The sequence below is a fragment of the Salvelinus fontinalis genome, chromosome 4 (assembly GCF_029448725.1).
Source record: "Salvelinus fontinalis isolate EN_2023a chromosome 4, ASM2944872v1, whole genome shotgun sequence".
Lineage (NCBI taxonomy): Eukaryota > Metazoa > Chordata > Actinopteri > Salmoniformes > Salmonidae > Salvelinus > Salvelinus fontinalis.
This window is the reverse complement of record NC_074668.1, coordinates 27,089,244-27,109,655: the sequence shown is the minus strand read 5'-3', so window position 1 is coordinate 27,109,655 and position 20,412 is coordinate 27,089,244. Positions and strand designations below refer to the sequence as shown.

The following is a 20,412-nucleotide window of genomic DNA, read 5'->3' as shown; positions in this document are numbered from 1 at the left end:
GATGGTGCAAGGATTTCTCCAGAATTGACACTTGGTATTCAGGCCAAAGAGTTCAATCGTGGTTTCATCAAACCAGAGAATATTGTTTCTCATGGTCTGAGAGTCTGTAGATGCCTTTTCGCAAACTCCGGGCAGTCATGTGCATTTTACTGTGGTGTGCCTTTTACTGAGGAGTGGTCACCTCCCTGACCAAGGCCCTTCTCCGCCGATTGCTCAGTTTGGTCGGGTGGCAAGCTTTAGGAAGAGCATTGGTGGTTCCAAACTTCTTCCTTCTAAGAATGATGGAGGCCACTGTGTTCTTTGGGACCTTCAACGCTGCAGACATTTTTTGGTACCCTTCCCCAGATCTGTGCCTTGACACAATCCTGTCTCGGAGCTCTTTGGAAAATTCCTTCGACCTCATGGCTTGGTTTTTGCTCTGACATGCACTGTCAACTATAGACAGGTGTGTGCCTTTCCAAATCCTGTCCAATCAATGGAATTTACCACAGGTGGACTCCAATCAAGTTGTAGAAACATCTCAAGGATGATCAATGGAAACATGATGCACCGAGCTCAATTTCGAGTCTCATAGCAAAGGGTCTGAATATTTATGTAAATCCATTTTTTTTAGAGTGCAAACAGATCTAAAAATCTGTTTTCGCTTTGTCATTATGGGGTATTGTGTGTAGATTGCTGAGGAATTGTTGTTATTTAGTCAATTTTAGAATAAGGCTGTAACGTAACAAAATGTGGAAAAGGTCAAGGGGTCTGAATACTTTCCGAAGGCACTGTATTTTGCACTATTTAGGTTTCACTCTTTGATGAGGAGATGTTTTATGTGACAGTAGCTAGGTTTCCATCCAATAGATGACAGATTTTCATGCAAATATTCTAGAATCCGCATAAAGAAAATATGCATATTTTCCCACCAGTGGTATGTTTCCACCAAATGGACTTGTTGTGGATAAAAATCTGCGCATGATGACGTAGTGCACACAAAATGTACTTCTGAGCATAAGTTTTCATGTACCGAATAAAAATATAAAGTTCAATTGGTTTCCATCGCACTTTCAACTAGTTTGTCAGTTAAACTATTGTGTTAAAAGCAAATGTGCCTACTCTGGTCTTGGCACCTGCGCTCTAGCCAACAGCTCGCAGACACAGTGTGGGTAGGCTGTGCAGGCTGGTTGTCTAGTCTACATGATGATATTATTATGAATAAGAGCGAGAATATTTTTATTTGCCAAACATGTGTCACATCTGCTCCTGCCACACCCCCCCGTGGTCATCCGGTGTCTGCTTGACCTGCAGCCATTCCCCCAGTACACTCTCTCTCTTTCCCCCTCCCTTTATGTTTGTGTGTGATTGTGTGTTTGGAGACAGATGTGCTGGAGTCAGAGCAGATCCCTACCAGCTGCAACTCATTCCATTATCAAGACCTCTACAAATACTCAGTTCTGCCACGTCCACTCTGCCAGATTGTAATCTCTGCTCAGTCAGTTTATGCTTCTAGCCATTATTATTATTCAAGATCCTGTTACCCTGCTGTACCTGTTTCCCTGCTTGACGCTGTTTATCCTCTCACTGCAGTTTTGCCGCCCTGATTCTGTCTCCTGTCTCCTGTTCCACATCTCACCACCCTGCTACCCTATTCTGAACTCACCACACCACCACTCCCTTTGATTCCCCTCCGGACCTGTTTACCCTGTTCCAACCCAGCACACTCCAACCTCAGCCTCCACATCTGGTTTCCTACAACTCATCCAAGCTTCCCCGGATCGGCACTCCATATCTCCCTGTGTTACAAAAGATACCTTGGTTCATTCATCTCTGTTTCCTCGTCTGAGTCTGCTCTTGGGTTCCCCTGTGCTGCTCTGCTTAACAAATAGCAGTTAAGCATCGCTCATCATGTCACCAGAATAAGACCCTCTATATTTATTGGAAAGCAGCAACAAGCTCATCACCGTGCACTTTCAACACCCTGAGAAGTTCACCATAACTTATTTAATCTGTAGCCTAATAAACTGCAGTCGTAGTAGGACGACCACATACCATCTCATCGCCTGACTCCAAATTGACTTCGATATGATGGTTATTATATATATATTTGCACATAAAGGCGTTTCACGCATCATTTATTTTACAGACACAAAAAGACCCCACCATGTCAAACAAAATAATTAGGCCATTAGGCTAATTACACCAAAACTTCCTGTTTCCATCAAAGTTGTTGTGACTTGTTTTAATACAACTCGCATAAAAACTGGATGGAAACGTGGTTTGTGAAGGCTTCTTGTTTTAAAGTGTAAGATAAGGCTTGTTTTTAGTGTGAAACAGCTGGCAGAGCTTTTAAATCTATGGGTATTAAATAGTTTACGGCCACATACATATCTGAGTGACTGGGGAATATATGAGCATTCTGGCAGAAACCCGTTTTTGATTTTAAACCAAGTGCTGCTTTATTTACAAAGTGATGAAAGAAATATACTCTAATTTCTCCAGGTACATGTTGGAGAATAACGTTGGCAAAGCAGTTGTAGAAGGGTATGTCAATGAACGTCGTCGACACTAGACACTTAAATAACAAGGAATCATATGACAAAATATAGTGCAAGCCAGGAATATATCTGTTTGCAATAATAATTAACACGTATTTTCCGAAAAATCGAGGTAGAGAAAAGCACACACTGCTTCAATTATACCATTTTTACACAGATTACAACAGAACAGAGTTGTTGTGAATAAAACAAGTTGACGCAGAGTTCATAAAAGTTTTGACCATATCCTGCTATGAAGGAGAGCAGAAGTAGCAACACCTGCTGCTCCAGGCATTAGCGATGAAGACTTTGAAGGGTGGACTCATTCCTTGTTGGGAGAACCTCATCGGCACAATGAGTGCCTTTCCTTAATGGGTCATAGTTGAACAAATTGATAACAAATCAGTAGGGAAAATCTGTCTGTTTCGTGCAGCCAACCAACTCTTTGTGTATGTTGTGAAAACTCAACTTGGAGAAAATGTTTAAGATCTGTCATCACCCGCTGGGCACAGACGTCAATTCAACGTCTACTCCACGTTGGTTTAACATCACTTAATTAGAATGACGTGGAAACAATGTTGATTCAACCAGTGTGTGCCCAGTGGGCACCTTCTACATGTTTTACACGTATGTGCCTAAGTGTGCTAGGGTGAAGTTAAGTATGACCCACTGTGCTGCTGAGCTATGTCAAACTGACTTTGCACAACATTCTGCTCTTCCATGGATAATGCATAGCATGTTAGACAGATGTGAGCTTCAAGCAGACTGAACAATGAATGCCAAATGAAGTGATGAGGGTTCCTGTGGATTTTGTAAATGGGCATTTCTCAGAGATGTATGTAGCTAGTTCCAGAACATTCTCCAACTCTAACCATTAGGTCTACTTGTTGTACCACCTCTCTAACATCTTCCCCATTAAATCACGTCCAATCACAGGCTTGTTATCCCTACCACCCTCAAGTGCTTTGTGGTAACATTACAAGATTAACTTTTGTTTGTTAGCCTTCATTCACATTACGATTTATTTTCCAAAGGAATATATCATCTTGGCCATGTACTGTGTGTGTTTCCCCTGGGTCTGTGTGGCTGTCCGTTGGGTTGACTTTGCAGAGATAGACGTGTTCAATGGCATGTCTGAAAATAAACTGTCAATGGATGCTTTCTGTTTTGCAGTGTTTTTGTTGGTGAACATTAAACACTTGCCTGCCTCCAAAAAATAAAAGATTCACATGTACCTATACAGACCACTTTCAATTGTTCACCATCATCACCTACTAGACCACGGACAAGTTGAACTGGAAACAGTTACATAGATACAGATTCAGCGACCTTCACTGGTTTAAGTCAATAGCCAATGGCACCCCTTGCGCAAGCATTAATTTAGCAAATATCATTGTGCAGAAATCCATTTGCAGCCCATGCTTTTAATGACCTAGAATTATCGCCAGGGTCCGCATGTGATTTCCCAAGTCAATGCATTATCTTCCTGACATGAATATGAAGTCAGGACTGAATTGTAGCATATGCACAAAGCCAGTGTCAACTTGAATAGGCCGTCAAATACGGTCTATGGTTTTGTGTCCCAAAATAGAAGGACTGAGTGAGTCAGACAGACACAGACCTAAGTGATGGCCTTGTCTCTGTGCCTCTACAGCGGGTTAGAGAGGTATTAACAGTCTGTCTGTGTCTTTATCTACAGCTACAGGTCACAGGTCATCTCTCTGAGCCTCTATTATACAATCACAAAGAGTAGCAGCCAGTAGTCTTTACAATGAGGACAGGATTAGAAATTCCTTGGACACTTCTGGGGCCCCAAACTCCCCTCCTCCTTGTCATTGTCCTCTTCCTCCTACACCTTAAGGGCCTCGTGCACACCTACGGCGGACAGGCGTCGGTTGATGTTGCGGTAGCGGCATCGCAGCAGATCCTTGTAGGTGGAGCGCAGGTCCCGGTTAAAGAAGGCGTAGATGAAGGGGTTCATGAGGGAGTTGGCGTAGCCCAGCCAGAGGAGGAACCTCTCCAGCCAGATGGGCACACAGCTGCACTCCACTCCGCAGATGAAGGGCCTGGCCGTGGACAGGATGAAGAAGGGCAGCCAGCAGATAGAGAACACGCCCACGATCACCCCCAGTGTGGTGGCAGCCTTCTGCTCCCTCTTGAAGATGGAGATGTTGCGGCGCTCGCGGGTCAGCAGACGGGACAGCACCGCACACTCCTCGGCCACGCCCTGCGGCTTCAGGCCCTGCATCCTCAGTGCCTCGCTTGCCACCGTCTCCAGCCGCTCGCGCCGGGTGAAGTCGGTGAAGCGGTGCTTGAGGCCGCTCTTGCGGGCGGCCCTGAAAATCTTGTAGTACATGAAGAGCATGACGAGCATAGGGATGTAGAAGGCCACAGCCGTGGAGTAGATGGTGTAACCAAAGTCCTGGCTGATGAGGCACACGCCGCCCGCGTGGACGTTCTTGGCCCAGCCGCAGAAGGGTGGCAGGGTGATGGAGGCGGACACCAGCCACACCCCCAGGATCATCTTGGCCATCAGCTGGCCGTTCTGCCTGGCTGGGTATGTGAGGGGGCGGGTGATCCCCAGATACCTGAGAGAGAAGAAACAAATAATTTAGCCAGATAAACTTTATTATCCTATTTAGAAATGCAAGCAGGCTACATACAATGCAAAACATAAAGACACTGGGGCAGCAGGATAAAGAGTACTATACTCTGAAATTAGTACAATGAATCTCCTACCTGTTTTTGCAATTGTTTGAGTCTCCTCTATCCTCTGCTTGTTTTACATAGTTTTGTCCCCTCTGAGAAAACACTACAGCACTGCTTGCTCATTACCTTGAGTAACAAAAGAGCAGCCTCCTGCCCTAAATGCATCAAGGCTGCTCGTAGTCTTAGCCTTGTACAGCACATCAAAGAGTTTATTATTAATTTCAAAGAAAAAAACACTCTCTTTAATGTGATGGTCAAGTGTAAGCCCCATCATATTTTTAAGAGCCATTGACTCCTACCCTCTGTAAAGAGGCTTAAAGGAATCTACAGAACTACTGTTCCGGTCATAAGAGCAGCTCCTAGGGTACAATGTACTGACAACACTGTACTGACTTTAGGGAATTCAAATGTATAGTGTACTGTACTATATGACAGCAATAAGTTAACGCACGACAGGCTGTGCATTATCGGGGAATGGCTTAAAACAAATCCCATCGGATCACGGTTGTAAAAGGCTTCGGCCAGTGGTGTAAAGTACTTAAGTAAAAAATACTTTAAAGTACTGCTTAAGTAGTACTTTTAGGGTATCTGTACTTTAGGGTATCTGTACTTTACTTTCCTATTTATGTCTTTGATGACTTTTACTTTTACTTCACTACATTCCTGAAGAAATAATGTACTTTTTACTCCATACATTTTCCCTGACACCAAAAAGTACTTGTTACGTTTTGAATGCTTAGCAGGACAGGAAAAGTGTCTAATTCATGCACTTACAGATGCAATCCCTGGTCATCCCTACTGCATCTGATCTGGCAGACTCATTGAACACACATGCTTTGTTTGTAAATGATGTCTGAGTGTTTGAGTGTGCCCCTGGCTATCTGTAAGTGTTTAAAACAAGAAGATCACACCGTCTGGTTTGCTTAATATAAGGAATTTGAAATGATTTATACTTTCACTTTTGATACTTAGATATATTTGAGCAATTACATTTACTTTTGATACTTAAGTATATTTAAAACCAAATACTTTTTTTCTTTGACTCAAGTAGGATTTTACTGGGTGACTTTCACTTTTACTTGAGTCTTTTTCTATTAAGGTATCTTTACTTATACTCAAGTATGACAATTGGGTACTTTTCCCACCACTGGCTTCGGAAAATCCTTTTTTGTGACCATAACTTCTAAAATGTGATGTTTCGTGAACAATTATCCTTCGCACAAACCCGAGGGGTGCTATATCTGAGCGTTAGGTTACAGACCGGTTATCTACTCTCAATAGACAGTAGTGATTGACAATGACTGAGAATGGACTCCATGTTTCTTAGAAGTCTTCCAAAAAAGAAGGAAAGAGACAGCAACACCCAATATGGTTGTGTGTGTCATAACTTGGTTACACAACGCCACAGTCATGCCACCACCACTCCACTCACTCCCCGACCTCAATTCTGACTAATGCAAAAAAAAACATTGGTCTTAAACTCTCTCTCTCAGTCAGTCCCAGTGCATGTACACAGCTGTGGGAAGACTGAATGGGTTTTTAATATATCCGGGGGTAGGCCATGTCAAATGGATACATGAAGTAGGCCACAGTATAACAGGATAGATATACAGTTGAAGTAGGAAGTTTTCATACTCTTAGGTTGGAGTCATTAAAACTTGTTTTTCAACCACTCCACACATTTCTTGTTCACAAACTATAGTTTTGGGAAGTCGGTTAGGACATCTACTTTGTGCATGACACAAGTAATTTTTCCAACAATTGTTTACAGACAGATGAATTCACTTATAATTCACTGTATCACAATTCCAGTGGGTCAGAAGTTTACATACACTAAGTTGACTCTGCCTTTAAACAGCTTGGAAAATTCCAGAAAATTATAGCTTAAGAGGCGTCTGATAGGCTAATTGACATCATTTGAATCAATTGGAGGTGTACCTGTGGATGTATTTCAAGGCCTACCTTCAAACGCAGTGCCTCTTTGCTTGACATCATGGGAAAATCAAAAGAAATCAGCCAAGAACTCAGAAAAAAAAGTTGTAGACCTCCACAGGTCTGGTTCATCCTTGGGAGCAATTTCCAAACACTTGAAGGTACCACGTTCATCTGTACAAACAATAGTACGCAAGTATAAACACCATGGGACCATGCAGCTTTCATACCGCTCAGGAAGGAGGCGCATTCTGTTACCTAGAGATGAATGTACTTCGGTGTGAAAAGTGCAAATCAATCCCAGAACAACAGCAAAGGACCTTGTGAAGATGCTGGAGGAAACAGGCACAAAAGTATCTATATACACAGTAAAATTAGTTCTATATCGACATAACCTGAAAGCCCGCTCAGGAAGGAAGAAGCCACTGCTTCAAAACTGCCATAAAAAAGCCAGACTATAGTTTGCAACTGCACATGGAGACAAAGATCGTACTTTTTGGAGAAATGTCCTCTCAAACAAAAATAGAACAGTTTGGCCATAATGACCATCGTTATGTTTGGAGGAAAAAGGGGGAGCCTTGCAAGCCGAAGAACACCCTCCCAATCGTGAAGCACGGGGGTGGCAGCATAATTTTGTGAGGGTGCTTTGCTGCAGGAGGGACTAGTGCACTTCACAAAATAGATGGCTTCATGAGGAAGGGAAAAGTCTGTGAATATATTGAAGCAACATCTCAAGACATCAGTCAGGAAGTTAAAGCTTGGTCGCAAATGGGTCTTCCAAATGGACAATGATCCCAAGCATACTTCCAAAGTTGTGGCAAAATGGCTAAAGGACAACAAAGTCAAGGTATTGGAGTGGCCATCACAAAGCCCAGACCTCAATCCCATTGAAAATGTGTTGGCAGAACTGAAAAAGTGTGTGCGAGCAAGGAGGCCTACAAACCTGACTCAGTTACACCAGCTCTGTCAGGAGGAATGGGCCAAAATTCCCCCAACTTATTGTGGGAAGCTTGTGGGAGGCTACCCAAAACGTTTGACCCAAGTTAAACAATTTAAAGGCAATGCTGCCAAATACTAATTGAGTGTATTTAAACTTCTGACCTACTGGGACTGTGATGAAAGAAATAAAAGCTGAAATAAATCATTCTCTGTACTATAATTCTGACATTTCACATTCTTAAAATAAAGTGGTGATCCTAACTGACCTAAGTGAGGGAATTGTTACTAGGATTAAATGTCAGGAATTGTGAAAAACTGAGTTTAAATTTATTTGGCTAAGGTGTATGTAAACCTCCGACTTAAACTGTACTACGTTATCCTCTGAGGAAATTCACAAAAAAAACATGATGGCTGCCACGGTAATGCCTCTCTCTGCGCCATAAATGTTTTATTAAACAAGACGAAAATCTGTGGGAAAAGTAGAACACATGAGTGATTCTGTATCAGTACCTCATACTGCTTGGCATTTCCATGATAATGGACGTTTTAGGAACCACTCATAATTTGGACACTAATATCGCCATCTTTGCCACTATAGAATTAGACTGATTTACATATGCTGGAATGCAAGTATTTTATACTTTTGTCAGTCAAACTCCTTGATATAGTGACTCATGAAACATATGTAGCAGACATGAGTCAGTCATGGTCACATGACGAGGTAGCCCCGCCTGTGAACTTCAACACCTGTGTCTGCCTTCAGCCCAAGAGGCAATATCCTCTCGATCTAACAGTCTAAGATGTTGGTTGTTCCCGTGGGTGATCCGGGTTCATATCCCACGTGTAACACAATCTCAAGCTTTCTGTTTTAGGGAAAGGAAAGATACCTAGTCAGTTGTACAACTGAATGCCTTCAACTGAAATGTTTCTTCCACATTTAACCCAACCCCTCTGCATCAGAGAGGTGCGAGGGTCTGCCATAATTGACATCCATGTCTTCGGCACCCGGGGAACAGTGGGTTAACTGCCTAACCCACTCAATCCAGCAACCTTGGCTACCTGCTTTTACATGACCTGAATGTTTTTTGTAAATCGAGATTTGCTATCCCAACATGCATTTCCAGCGTCACCACAAAAAAAGCAAGAGGGTCCAGTCCAACATCAAGGTGATCATGAATGTGTCAACACAGATGTCTATTAGTTATTATCACCTCCCCAGAATACACAAAGTGGAAACAGGTGAATCATACTGGTTGCAACCTATTCCCTTCACAGTGCACTACTTTTGAACATAGCCCTATGGGCCCTGATTAAAAATAGTGCACTTTATAGGTAATAGGGTGCGATTCGGGATGCACCCCCTGATAGAATGTCACCACTTATCACTGAGGAAGATAGAGACAGAAGAGGGACAGCTCTTATCAAATGAAGTTGAGCTCTTCTTTTTTTGTTGCTTTTTTGTTGCAGATGGATTAGGGCCTATCCAGTTGTTGTGTTCCTGAGCCCTAGGGGATTACAATGCCCTAGACAAACAGAGTGGCTGAGCTAATGGAGAGTTCCATTACTTCTGCTAGGCTAGTGAAGGACAGTAAAGTGGAACTATTTTCTACACACATGCAGAATGGAAGGGCCTGGATGCACATCATGGTTGTAGTGGCTGTCACTCACCTCCAGGAGCCAGGAGCACCACTCAAGCCTTTTATGTCTGAGATAGGAAACATGGTGAAATATTTAACTGGGCTGGAGTGGCTCATTTGGAATGGCTTCCCTCTTTAAAAAGCAGCGCACTAAAAAAGGAATATAGTCGGCTGGAAAGTGTCTTTCTAAGAATAAGAGTAGAATTCTGTAACTTTCTAATAAATTGGGTTTATCTTAAAGGGAAGATTTCAGTGTCAACAAAATAATTGGATTGAGTTTTTCAAATGGCGTTCTGCTTTAGTAAAACTATCAGATGTCATGTGCATCTGCAACAACCGCGTCCTATATTTGTACAGATGAGAGAGCAGTGGATTTGAACGAAACGCACATGTGCAGCCAGGGCTGATGCTAATCTGAAAAGAAGTCCATTTTTCTCAGAACGCGGTAACTGTCATGTTGCTGTTTTTCCTTCAACGTTCAGTACATTTGCTGCTTGCTTCATGGTTCGTTTGCTAAATATAAAGAAAATGTCAGTGCCATGGACAAACTTGAATGCACAGAAAAACAGCAACTTCAGCACATCTTCATACTGAATAGCTCTGTATTAAAGTATGCTGCCATTGCTTTACAAGTCCTCCTACATTTCATTGACAACACTACCTTGTTGCAGATCTCAAGAGAAAGAGGTTGACTTCTAACGTCTCTCACAATTGTGCCTGTATATTGACATCAGGGACGTAATAACTCCTATCTTAGGTTAGCAAAAAAGAGAAAGGCCTTTTTAATTGGGCTTTCTCCCATTAACGCCTGCCCCTCTTAGTATGTGTATGGACACTTGACTGACCCTGGCTGTCTAGCCCATCGCTGGCCAGGTCAAGGTTCAAATTAGTAAGCGGAGAGGTCAGTTAGGAGCAGTAAGTGGCCATATAAACTGGCCTCGTCTCTTACACACTGGCTGAGTCACCCCTGGATGGTTTTATCTATTTATTCTTTCAAATACTTTGAGAATTTGATTGAGACTGCAGATTGAGAGGATGATCAAGAGCCAGATGGGTGGTGTTGGGACCCTTCTGTGACGATTCCATTGGTTCCAATAGGCAATGTTCAATCAAGCACAGATGAAGTATTTTTAAATAAATAAATACTACATATGTGCTTCGGCTTCCATACCATTGTTCCCTACCCTGTGACACTATTGGATTCCTTGAAAAACGCCGGAATAGAAAATGTATATGAACATCTGTACTGTGCTCTGTCTAGCCCCACCCTTGACAACCCTGATTTCTAACCAGTGACCAGGTCCACATTTATTCTAGGGAGAGCACTGCATTGATGACAGCCTGTTTAACATTGGAGCTCATAATGGTAACCAGTGAAGAGCTGTGGCGCAACTCACTCTTAACTTGTTTTATGACCATGTGTGTTGACATTTTTTTACTTTTACCTTGCAGGTGCTGAAACATGGGAGAATCCCGCCTTAAGGATAATATCATCTGTAGACCTAATATTTGTCTGACCTGTGCCTCCTCGACTCTTTTTACTTTACAAGTGGAGGATCTTTGAGCAGTAACCCTTGCCCCTGAAACCTCTTGAGCACATAATATTCTGAAATGTTAGATTTTCTCTCTTCTGCTATGTCTCTCTTGCTTCCTTCGTCACACCAACCAGCCTGTTCAGTGGCTGGTACTGTGTATTGGTCAATAAAACGTTGATGTTTTATGGCCCAGTGGATCATTACAGGCCTCAGAAACCACCTGCACCACTGGAGTTTATAGAGTTTCCCACAGATAAAATTAATAGCCGGCTATTACTGTCAAAACGATAAATGGCTAATGGGCACACTAATACAGTGCACAGCTGGTCTGTCACTTTACATATGAGAGCAGGTGTGTATGTCAACTTTAATGATAGTGTGTGTGTATGAGTTTGTGATTAGATAATAAGCTCTATCGTTTCCTCTGGATATTGCGGGTAATTATACCTAAAAAACAATTATAGAACCGAACTCCTTTAGTGAGGGTCCTAAAACGGTTACTCAAATATTCATGAATGTGTCAACTCTTTTCTCAGTATCATACAACGACACATCTATCGATGGAAGCTGAATATGTATGCTTTAACTAGTCCATCGCTTCAATCCAATCATGGTGGTCCATGCTTGCTTTACCCTTTATTCTGTGTAATCTACATCGTACTGTTAATTACGCAATGCGCTACAGTTGAAGTCGGAAGTTTACATGCACCTTAGCCAAATACATTTAAACTCAGTTTCACAATTCCTGGCATTTAATCCTAGTAAAAATTCCCTGTTTTAGGGCAGTTAGGATCACCACGTTATTTTAAGAATGTGTATATACTGTATATACAGTTGAAGTCGGAAGTTTACATACTCTTAGGTTGGAATCATTAAAACTCGTTTTTCAACCACTCTACAAACTTCTTGTTAACAAACTATAGTTTTGGCAAGTCGGTTAGGACATCTACTTTGTGCATGACACAAGTAATTTTTCCAACAATTGTTTACAGACAGATTATTTCACTTATAATTCACTGTATCACAATTCCAGTGGGTCAGAAGTTTACATACACTAAGTTGACTGTGCCTTTAAACAGCTCGGAAAATTCCAGAAAATTATGTCATGGCTTTAGAAGCTTCTGATAGGCGAATTGGCATCATGTGAGTCCATTGGAGGTGTACCTGTGGATGTATTTCAAGGCCTACCTTCAAACTCAGTGCCTCTTTGCTTGACATCATGGGAAAATCAAAAGAAATCAGCCAAAAATTGTAGACCTCCACAAATCTGGTTCATCCTTGGGAGCAGTTTCCAAACGCCTGAAGGTACCACGTTCATCTGTACAAACAATAGTACACTAGTATAAACACCATGGGACCACGCAGCCGTCGTAGGAAGGAGACGCGTTCTGTCTCCTAGAGATGAAAGTACTTTGGTGCGAAAAGTGCAAATCAATCCCAGAACAACAGCAAAGGACCTTGTGAAGATGCTGGAGGAAACAGGCACAAAAGTATCTATATCCACAGTAAAACAAGTCCTATATCAACATAACCTGAAAGCCTGCTCAGCAAGGAAGAAGCCACTGCTCCAAAACTGCCATAAAAAAGCCAGACTACGGTTTGCAACTGCACATGGGGACAAAGATCATAGTTTTTGGAGAAATGTCCTCTGGTCTGATGAAACAAAAATAGAACAGTTTGGCCATAGTGACCATTGTAATGTTTGGGGGAAAAAGGGGGAGGCTTGCAAGCTGAAGAACACCATCCCAAACGTGAAGCATGGGGGTGGCAGCATCATGGTGTGTGGGTGCTTTGCTGCAGGAGGGACTGGTGCACTTCACAAAATAGATGGCATCATGAGCTAGGAAAATAACTTGGATATATTGAAGCAACATCTCAAGACATCAGTCAGGAAGTTAAAGCTTGGTCGCAAATGGGTCTTCCAAATGGACAATGACCCCAAGCACACTTCCAAAGTTGTGGCAAAATGACTTAAGGACAACAAAGTCAAGGTATTGGAGTGGCCATCACAAAGCCCTGACCTCAATCCTATAGAAAATGTGTGGGCAGAACTGAAAAAGCTTGTGCGAGCAAGGAGGCCTAAAAACCTGACTCATTTACACCAGCTCTGTCAGGAGGAATGGTCCAAAATTCACCCAACTTATTGTGGGAAGCTTGTGGAAGGCTACTCAAAACTTTTGACCCAAGTTAACAATTTAAATGCAATGCTACCAAATACTATTTGAGTGTATGTAAACTTCTGACCCACTGGCAAATGTGATGAAAGAAATAAAAGCTGAAATAAATCATTCTCTACTATTATTCTGACATTTCACATTCTTAAAATAAAGTGGTGAGCCTAACTGACCTAAAATAGGGAATTTTTACTAGGATTAAATGTCAGGAATTGTGAAAAACTTGGTTTAAATGTATTTGGCTAAGGTGTATGTAAAATTCCGAATTCAAAAGTAGCTGTGTCAAATGGAACCTCTTAATGGAATGGGATCTGCATTGCAACCTCTAAGGGGGACCATAAACACTTTTACTAAAACCCTGACAGCACTTTGCAGGTACAACATCATAAAAATACAGTGAGAGAGAGAGAGAGAGACAGAGAGAGAAAGAGAGAGAGAGAGAGACAGAGAGACAGAGGGTGAGAGACACAGAGAGAAAGAGAGGGAGAATTAAGATTTCCTTCAAAGAACTGTAAGACGGAGGCATCAGTGTTTCAAAACAGCCTGATCGTGCCAACAGCACATGTGATAACATGTTTTATAGAACAGCAGAAAAGTCATCTTACAGTGTAAAGTTATGCTCTTCCCCCTGTGTCCTTCACACAGCATTCTAAATATCTTCTCAGACTCTGTACATGTCTCTCTCTCTGTACTTTTGACATTTATGGGAAACGTCTCGAGTTAGATAGCTAGGCTATAGTTGGAAAGATAAGATACTTTGGTTATATTTCAGTATGTGAAAGCCTTCCCTGGAGTATATATATCAATATATCTACTGCCCTAAATTCAGCAAACAAAGTGATAAGTGACTAAGACATAAGGTTTTATCAATGTAGACCAACAATGTTTCAGTGTTTTTCGTGGTGACATTCATGTTCCTACAAGGAAACAAACTTTTACTGGCAGAGGTAGACATTGTTAAGTCTTTGTTTTACTCAGAATAATCCGCTTGCGTCTACTGTGTGTAGTTTTACCTTTGTTGATGCAAACCCCAAATATTACTGAACGATTAGTGCAAAAAATAAAGATTAAATATATATATATATACACACATCTTAACATGGATATTCATTTCATTCATTTTATCAAGAAGTAAAGGCAACTGTCTTACCATATTTCCTACATTAGCAATGAATACATCTCCCCAATAGAGAGAAGGAAGCTAAATGTAATGTAATCTAACTTGAAACCAGATACTGACATGCATCAGAAATGACAGATTCGGGGGATAATCTATGTTCCTGTTTTGTTTGTGTGTCCACTGTTCTATACAGAATAATATAGTAGGAAACTACAACAGAACTCTCAACTATATCTCAATATTACCCATTACCGGTGTCACGGCCGTCAAAGAGAGGAGACCAAGGCGCAGCAAGGGATGCGTACATACTTCTTCATTTAAAGAACGAACACTAAACAAACTAACAAAATAACAAACGAACCGTGACGCTATACAAAAATGAGTGCTGACAGGCAACAACACATAGACAACTACCCACAAATTGTCACGGTTTTCTTCCTGGGATGAACGAGAGGACCAAAATGCAGCGCGGCTAGTGTTCAACATGTTTATTTAGACGAATAAACGGTAACACTAATACAAATAACAAAATAACAAATGTGAAAACCGAGACAGCCCTATCTGGTGCAGACAAAACACAGAGACAGGAAACAATCACCCACAAAATCCCAACACAAAACAAGCCTCCTATATATGATTCTCAATCAGGGACAACGATTGACAGGTGCCTCTGATTGAGAACCATATTAGGCTGGACACAGAAACAGACAAACTAGACACACAACATAGAATTCCCACCCAGCTCACGTCCTGACCAACACTAAACAAGCAAAACACATAAGAACTCTGGTCAGGACGTTACACAAATACAGGTGGGAAAAGGCAACCTAAGTATGGTTCTCAATCAGAGACAACGATAGAGAACCACACCCGGCCAAACGCACAGAAATTCAAATCATAGAAAAAGGAACATAGAATGCCCACCCAAATCACCCAAAAAATAGAGACGTAAAAAGCTCTCTACGGTCAGGGCGTGACAACCAGGGACATTTTACAGTGAAAAACAATATTATTTATCTTTTCAAACACATTTGGTGTAGCTTATGCTCATAACTTTTTCATTATCTTTACAAGTTGGGACAAGTTTTAATATTGCCAGGAATTGTTATCTCTATGCTTTATATTATCCTCGTAGATAAACTCCTGAAGTGTACCTTTTCAGGTGAGCAAACACAAAGTGTACTCTCACACAGTAAACATAGATTGTGGCAGGCATCTATGGATAACATATAATAGATCTGCTTTCATACAACATATGTAAATATAAAGTAGCATTGATGGATTGTTTGAGGATTCCTAAAAAACGTAGCTAGGTTATTCTACGTTAAGTGAAAGGGTTTTTATTTCTAGAAATGTTTCCACTCTGCTATGGCTTAATGTAAACTACTAAGTGGGTGTCAAAGTACTGACAGTCTATTCCAGCATGAAATAAGTAGCCTATTTGTTAATTGAGAGAAGATGACCTTTGCTGCCCTTGCCTTTACTCATTTTAAAAGCTAAAAGAAAAACTGGTTGCATCTGTGATTCACAGGAAATTTACAACATCATAATGGTACTTTATGTTCTCTCCCTGTGTCCGTGATGAGGGAAGCAGGAAAACGTGGTCATATTGCAGCAACATCATAATTCTAAATGATGAGTTTTGGAATTGAGAGTGAATACTCTCACCGAATATGTGGAAGTGTAATGTGTAAGGTAGATACATGTCTGCACACACACACACCGAATATTCACTGCCAATCAAACTTTGTGTGGAAGACTGTTAACCAACATGACAAATCTACATGTCCACAGGGATGTACTGAAACAGTGCACGCGGACAGTATTCAGACCCCTTGACTTTTTCCACATTTTGTCACATTACAGCCATATTCTAAAATTGATTAAATGAATAAAAAAATCCTAAGCAATCTACACACAATACCCCATAATGACAAAGCAAAAACAGATTTTTAGACATTTTTGCAAATTTTAAAAACAGAAATACCTTATTTCCATAAGTATTCAGACCCATTGCTATGAGACTTGAAATTGAGCTCAGGTGCATGCTGTTTCCATTGATCATCATTGAGATGTTTCTACAACTTCATGGAGTCCACCTGTGGTAAATTCAATTGATTGGACATAATTTGGAAAGGCACACACCTGTTTATATAAGGTCCCACAGTTGACAGTGCATGCCAGAGCAAAAACCAAGCCATGAGGTCGAAGCAATTGTCCGTAGAGCTCAGAGACAGGATTGTGTCGAGGCACAGATCTGGGGAAGGGCACCAAAACATTTCGCCAGCATTGAAGGTCCTCAAGAACACAGTGGCCTCCATCATTCTTAAATGGAAGAAGTTTGGAATCTGGCCAAACTGAGCAATCGGGGGGAGAAGGGCCTTGGTCAGGGAGGTGACCAAGAACCCGATGGTCAATCTGACAGAGCTCTAGAGTTCCTCTGTGGAGATGGGAGAACCTTCCAGAAGGACAACAATCTCTGCAGCACACCACCAATCAGGCCTTTATGGTAGAGTGGCCAGACAGAAGCCACTCTTCAGTAAAAGGCACATGACAGCCCGCTTGGAGTTTGCCAAAAGGCACCTAAACCTCAGACCATGAAAAACAAGATTCTCTGATCTGATGATACCAAGATTGAACTCTGAATGCCAAGCGTCACGTCTGGAGGGAACCTGGCACCATCCCTACGGTGAAGCATGGTGGTGGCAGCATCATCCTGTGGGGATGTTTTTTAGCAGCAGGGCCTGTGAGACTAGTCAGGATCAAGGGAAAGATGAACGGAGCAAAGTACAGATAGATCCTTAATGAAAACCTGCTCCAGAGCGCTCGGGACTTCAGACTGGGGGTGAAGTTTCACCTTCCAACAGGACAATGACCTTAAGCACAAAGCCAGACAACGCAGGAGTGGCTTCGGGACAAGTCTCTGAATGTCCTTGAGTGGCCCAGCAAGAGCCCGGACTTGAACCCGATATAACATCTCTGGAGAGACCTGAAAATAGCTGTACAGCAACGCTCCCCTCCAACCTGACAGAGCTTGAGAAAGGGGAAAGGGGGATACCTAGTCAGTTGTACAACTGAATGCATTCAACTGAAATGTGTCTTCCGCATTTAACCCAAACCCTCTGAATCAGAGAGGTGCGGGGGGCTGCCTTAATTGACATCCACGTCTTCGGCACCCGGGAAGCAGTGGGTTAACTGCACATGAGGCATCCCGAAAATGTATCTTCTCACAAAATCGTCTGTAGCGTAGGGCAAAAACATATATATATATTTAAAAAAAAAAAATACTAGTTCCAGGAGTTCAAATCAAATAGCTAAATGATCCATGGTATGACCTTCTTAAAACAATTCCATATAGTTTAGTAGAACCCCCCTGTATGGAGGGGGATTCTGTATGGAGGAGTGGTCTAAGATTCCTCCCAATATGTTCCCCAACTCATAAAACGTTTTAGAAAAAGGCTCAGTGCCGTTATCCTCGCAAGATGAGATATTGAAAGGTATTGAAAAAAGGGGTGTCAATCATTTTGACCCCTACCTTTTGAGAAAAATACGTATGATTCTTTTTTATATCACTTTCTTTGAGCAATTGTATTAGAATAAAATAATAGAATTCCCCCCCAAAAAATTGCATACAACATAGCTCAGTATTTTAATTATTTACTGTGTCTTATGGTCTAAGATCCCTCCCAATGTGTTCCCCAACTCATAAAACATTTTAGAAAAAGCGTCAGTACCGTTATCCTCGCAAGATGAGGTATTGAAAGGTATTGAAAAAAGGGGTGTCAATCATTTTGACCCATTCCTTTTGAGAATTTTTTTCTTCTACAAAATCACTTTCTTTGAGCAATTGTATTCGAATAAAATAATAGAATTAGCCCCATACCCCCACATTGCATAGAATATTGCTCAGTATTTGAATTATTTGTTTTATATAGTAATTTTTGCTCATCTTTATTAAGGGTGTCAATAATTTCAGACTCGATTGTATATACAAATACCCAGAACACTATCTACTTTATATAATCTGTTCCATCAATGGGATACCCATGATCCTGCTCTGTGTAAAATGTTTTGCTTTTGTTCATCCCAGATGAATAATGCACCACAGACAAACACGCAACATGATTTATGCCAAACTCCCTTCGCCATTAAGACCCAGTTGATCTTTCCCCCCTGCCCGCTCACTCAGATTATATGTGGATGTCACTGCCAGGTTATATGCACAGCAAAGAAGCAGGTCTCGATCTCCTGGAGGTTTATAGCATATCCATCCTGTCTATTCCCACCGTGCAAAATGTACACATTATTCACACTATCAGCCCAATGATCCCTCACTGTAATCGTTACATTAACACCTTGCCTGAGGAAGTTTCTTCTGGGAAGATTTCCATGTCCCTGTTCCATCACTGTGCCTACTCTCTCTACGTATGAAGCTTACCTGGAAAGGTTTCAAGTTCTCTCTGATTAGTTTTTGTCTGACAGAGTAGCTACTGTAGCAAAGAAAAACAAGACGAAATAGGACCAAGAGGTGGGTCTGGTGAAAATCCATATCGGTCCAATGAACCAGTCTGTGCCTGTACTAAAATCAATATAAGGTATACAGTATATACTCTGTATGTTTGGAAAAATATCTAGTACACTTATTCCAATGCATTCATCCCACTGCAACAAAGAGTGTTTAGACTGGAGCTAAAGGTCGAAACCATCAAAGTTTTTAAAAACAAAACAAAGACTGTCTTATATTGAGGCCAGTGAGCAGAGGTGATATTAACTGTAAGGGAGATGACGTGAGGCAAATGTCTTCAATTCCCTATGAGTCAGCTGGCCAGGCAGCTTATTGGAGTTCTATGATAACTGAGACCCAAGTAAACGACCGAGGCAACTTCTGACCTCACAGAGTCAATATTGTAGAAGAGGGAATGTATTAAGTAGGAAGATGTATTAAGTAGGAGGACAAACGATGTAGTCTAGGCACCTGGGCAGTGTTATTCTCCTTTCTGCTATCGTATCGACCAAGTCCCAAGGGAACTCTTCTCTCTCACAGATCGTTATGATGGATTGGTACTGTAGCTCTATAACAATGTGTTTTGGTAATTCATGGCTATGGGATTTAAACAGACAGTACTTTATTCCCAATGATGACATTATAGGACTGTCACATTGAATAGACACCATTGACCGATTTTTCGTCTTTTCTATTTTTGTCAAATGCCCAACAAGGGGGAGGGCAGTTCTGAGGCACGGCTATTATTGTGCATGAATGTTTCCATGAATAAAGCACCGAGCAAACTGAATTATTAATTCACGTTTTGACAAATTCCAGTACGTCGGACGAACTCCAACTTCCCATTGTTTGGAAAACACTGTTTGCAGCCTGCTAGGCATAACTTCCCAATGGGAAAGGTGTATAGAGGACTGAATACATCACTGCTATACACCGATGGACTTGATGAAAAGGCACTGATGAAAAAAACATATTAAAGGATTACATGAGAAGTAGCATGCCTCTCCAAGTACACATTAACTTAGATCTGACCGTACTACTATAGCTTTAGAGAAGATCCTCTCTCCTCAGCCATGTTTCTCCTCTCCTACATATTTCAGAGCAGGCAGGGCACTGCGTCTGTGGAGAGGTGGAGGAAGGAGGGAGGGAGGATGCCACTGAGTGTGTATCCTCCTTGGTGTCACTCTGTATTACTTGTGCAACCGTCATCCAGGTCAACTCATCTGTGGTGGTGGCCGGGTGCTACTGTGCTGTGGTGGGTAGATATTCATTCTGCACCAAATAACTACACAGACACCCATACACCCAGACCTCCCATGGGTTGAACGTATTCACTGGCAACA

The 20,412-nt window shown here is 41.7% G+C and overlaps 1 protein-coding gene across 1 annotated transcript in view; it reads right to left on the bottom strand.

Annotated features, from left to right (window-relative positions):
• Positions 1 to 2,415: 2,415 nt before the first annotated feature.
• LOC129853452 (5-hydroxytryptamine receptor 7-like) overlaps positions 2,416 to 20,412 on the bottom strand; it is a 38,343-nt gene continuing 20,346 nt past the window's right edge. Inside the window, exon 2 of the mRNA XM_055919503.1 lies at positions 2,416 to 5,107. Coding sequence (XP_055775478.1) covers positions 4,369 to 5,107 — 739 coding nt within the window. The 3' untranslated portion in view covers positions 2,416 to 4,368. The remainder of the gene's footprint in view (positions 5,108 to 20,412) is intronic.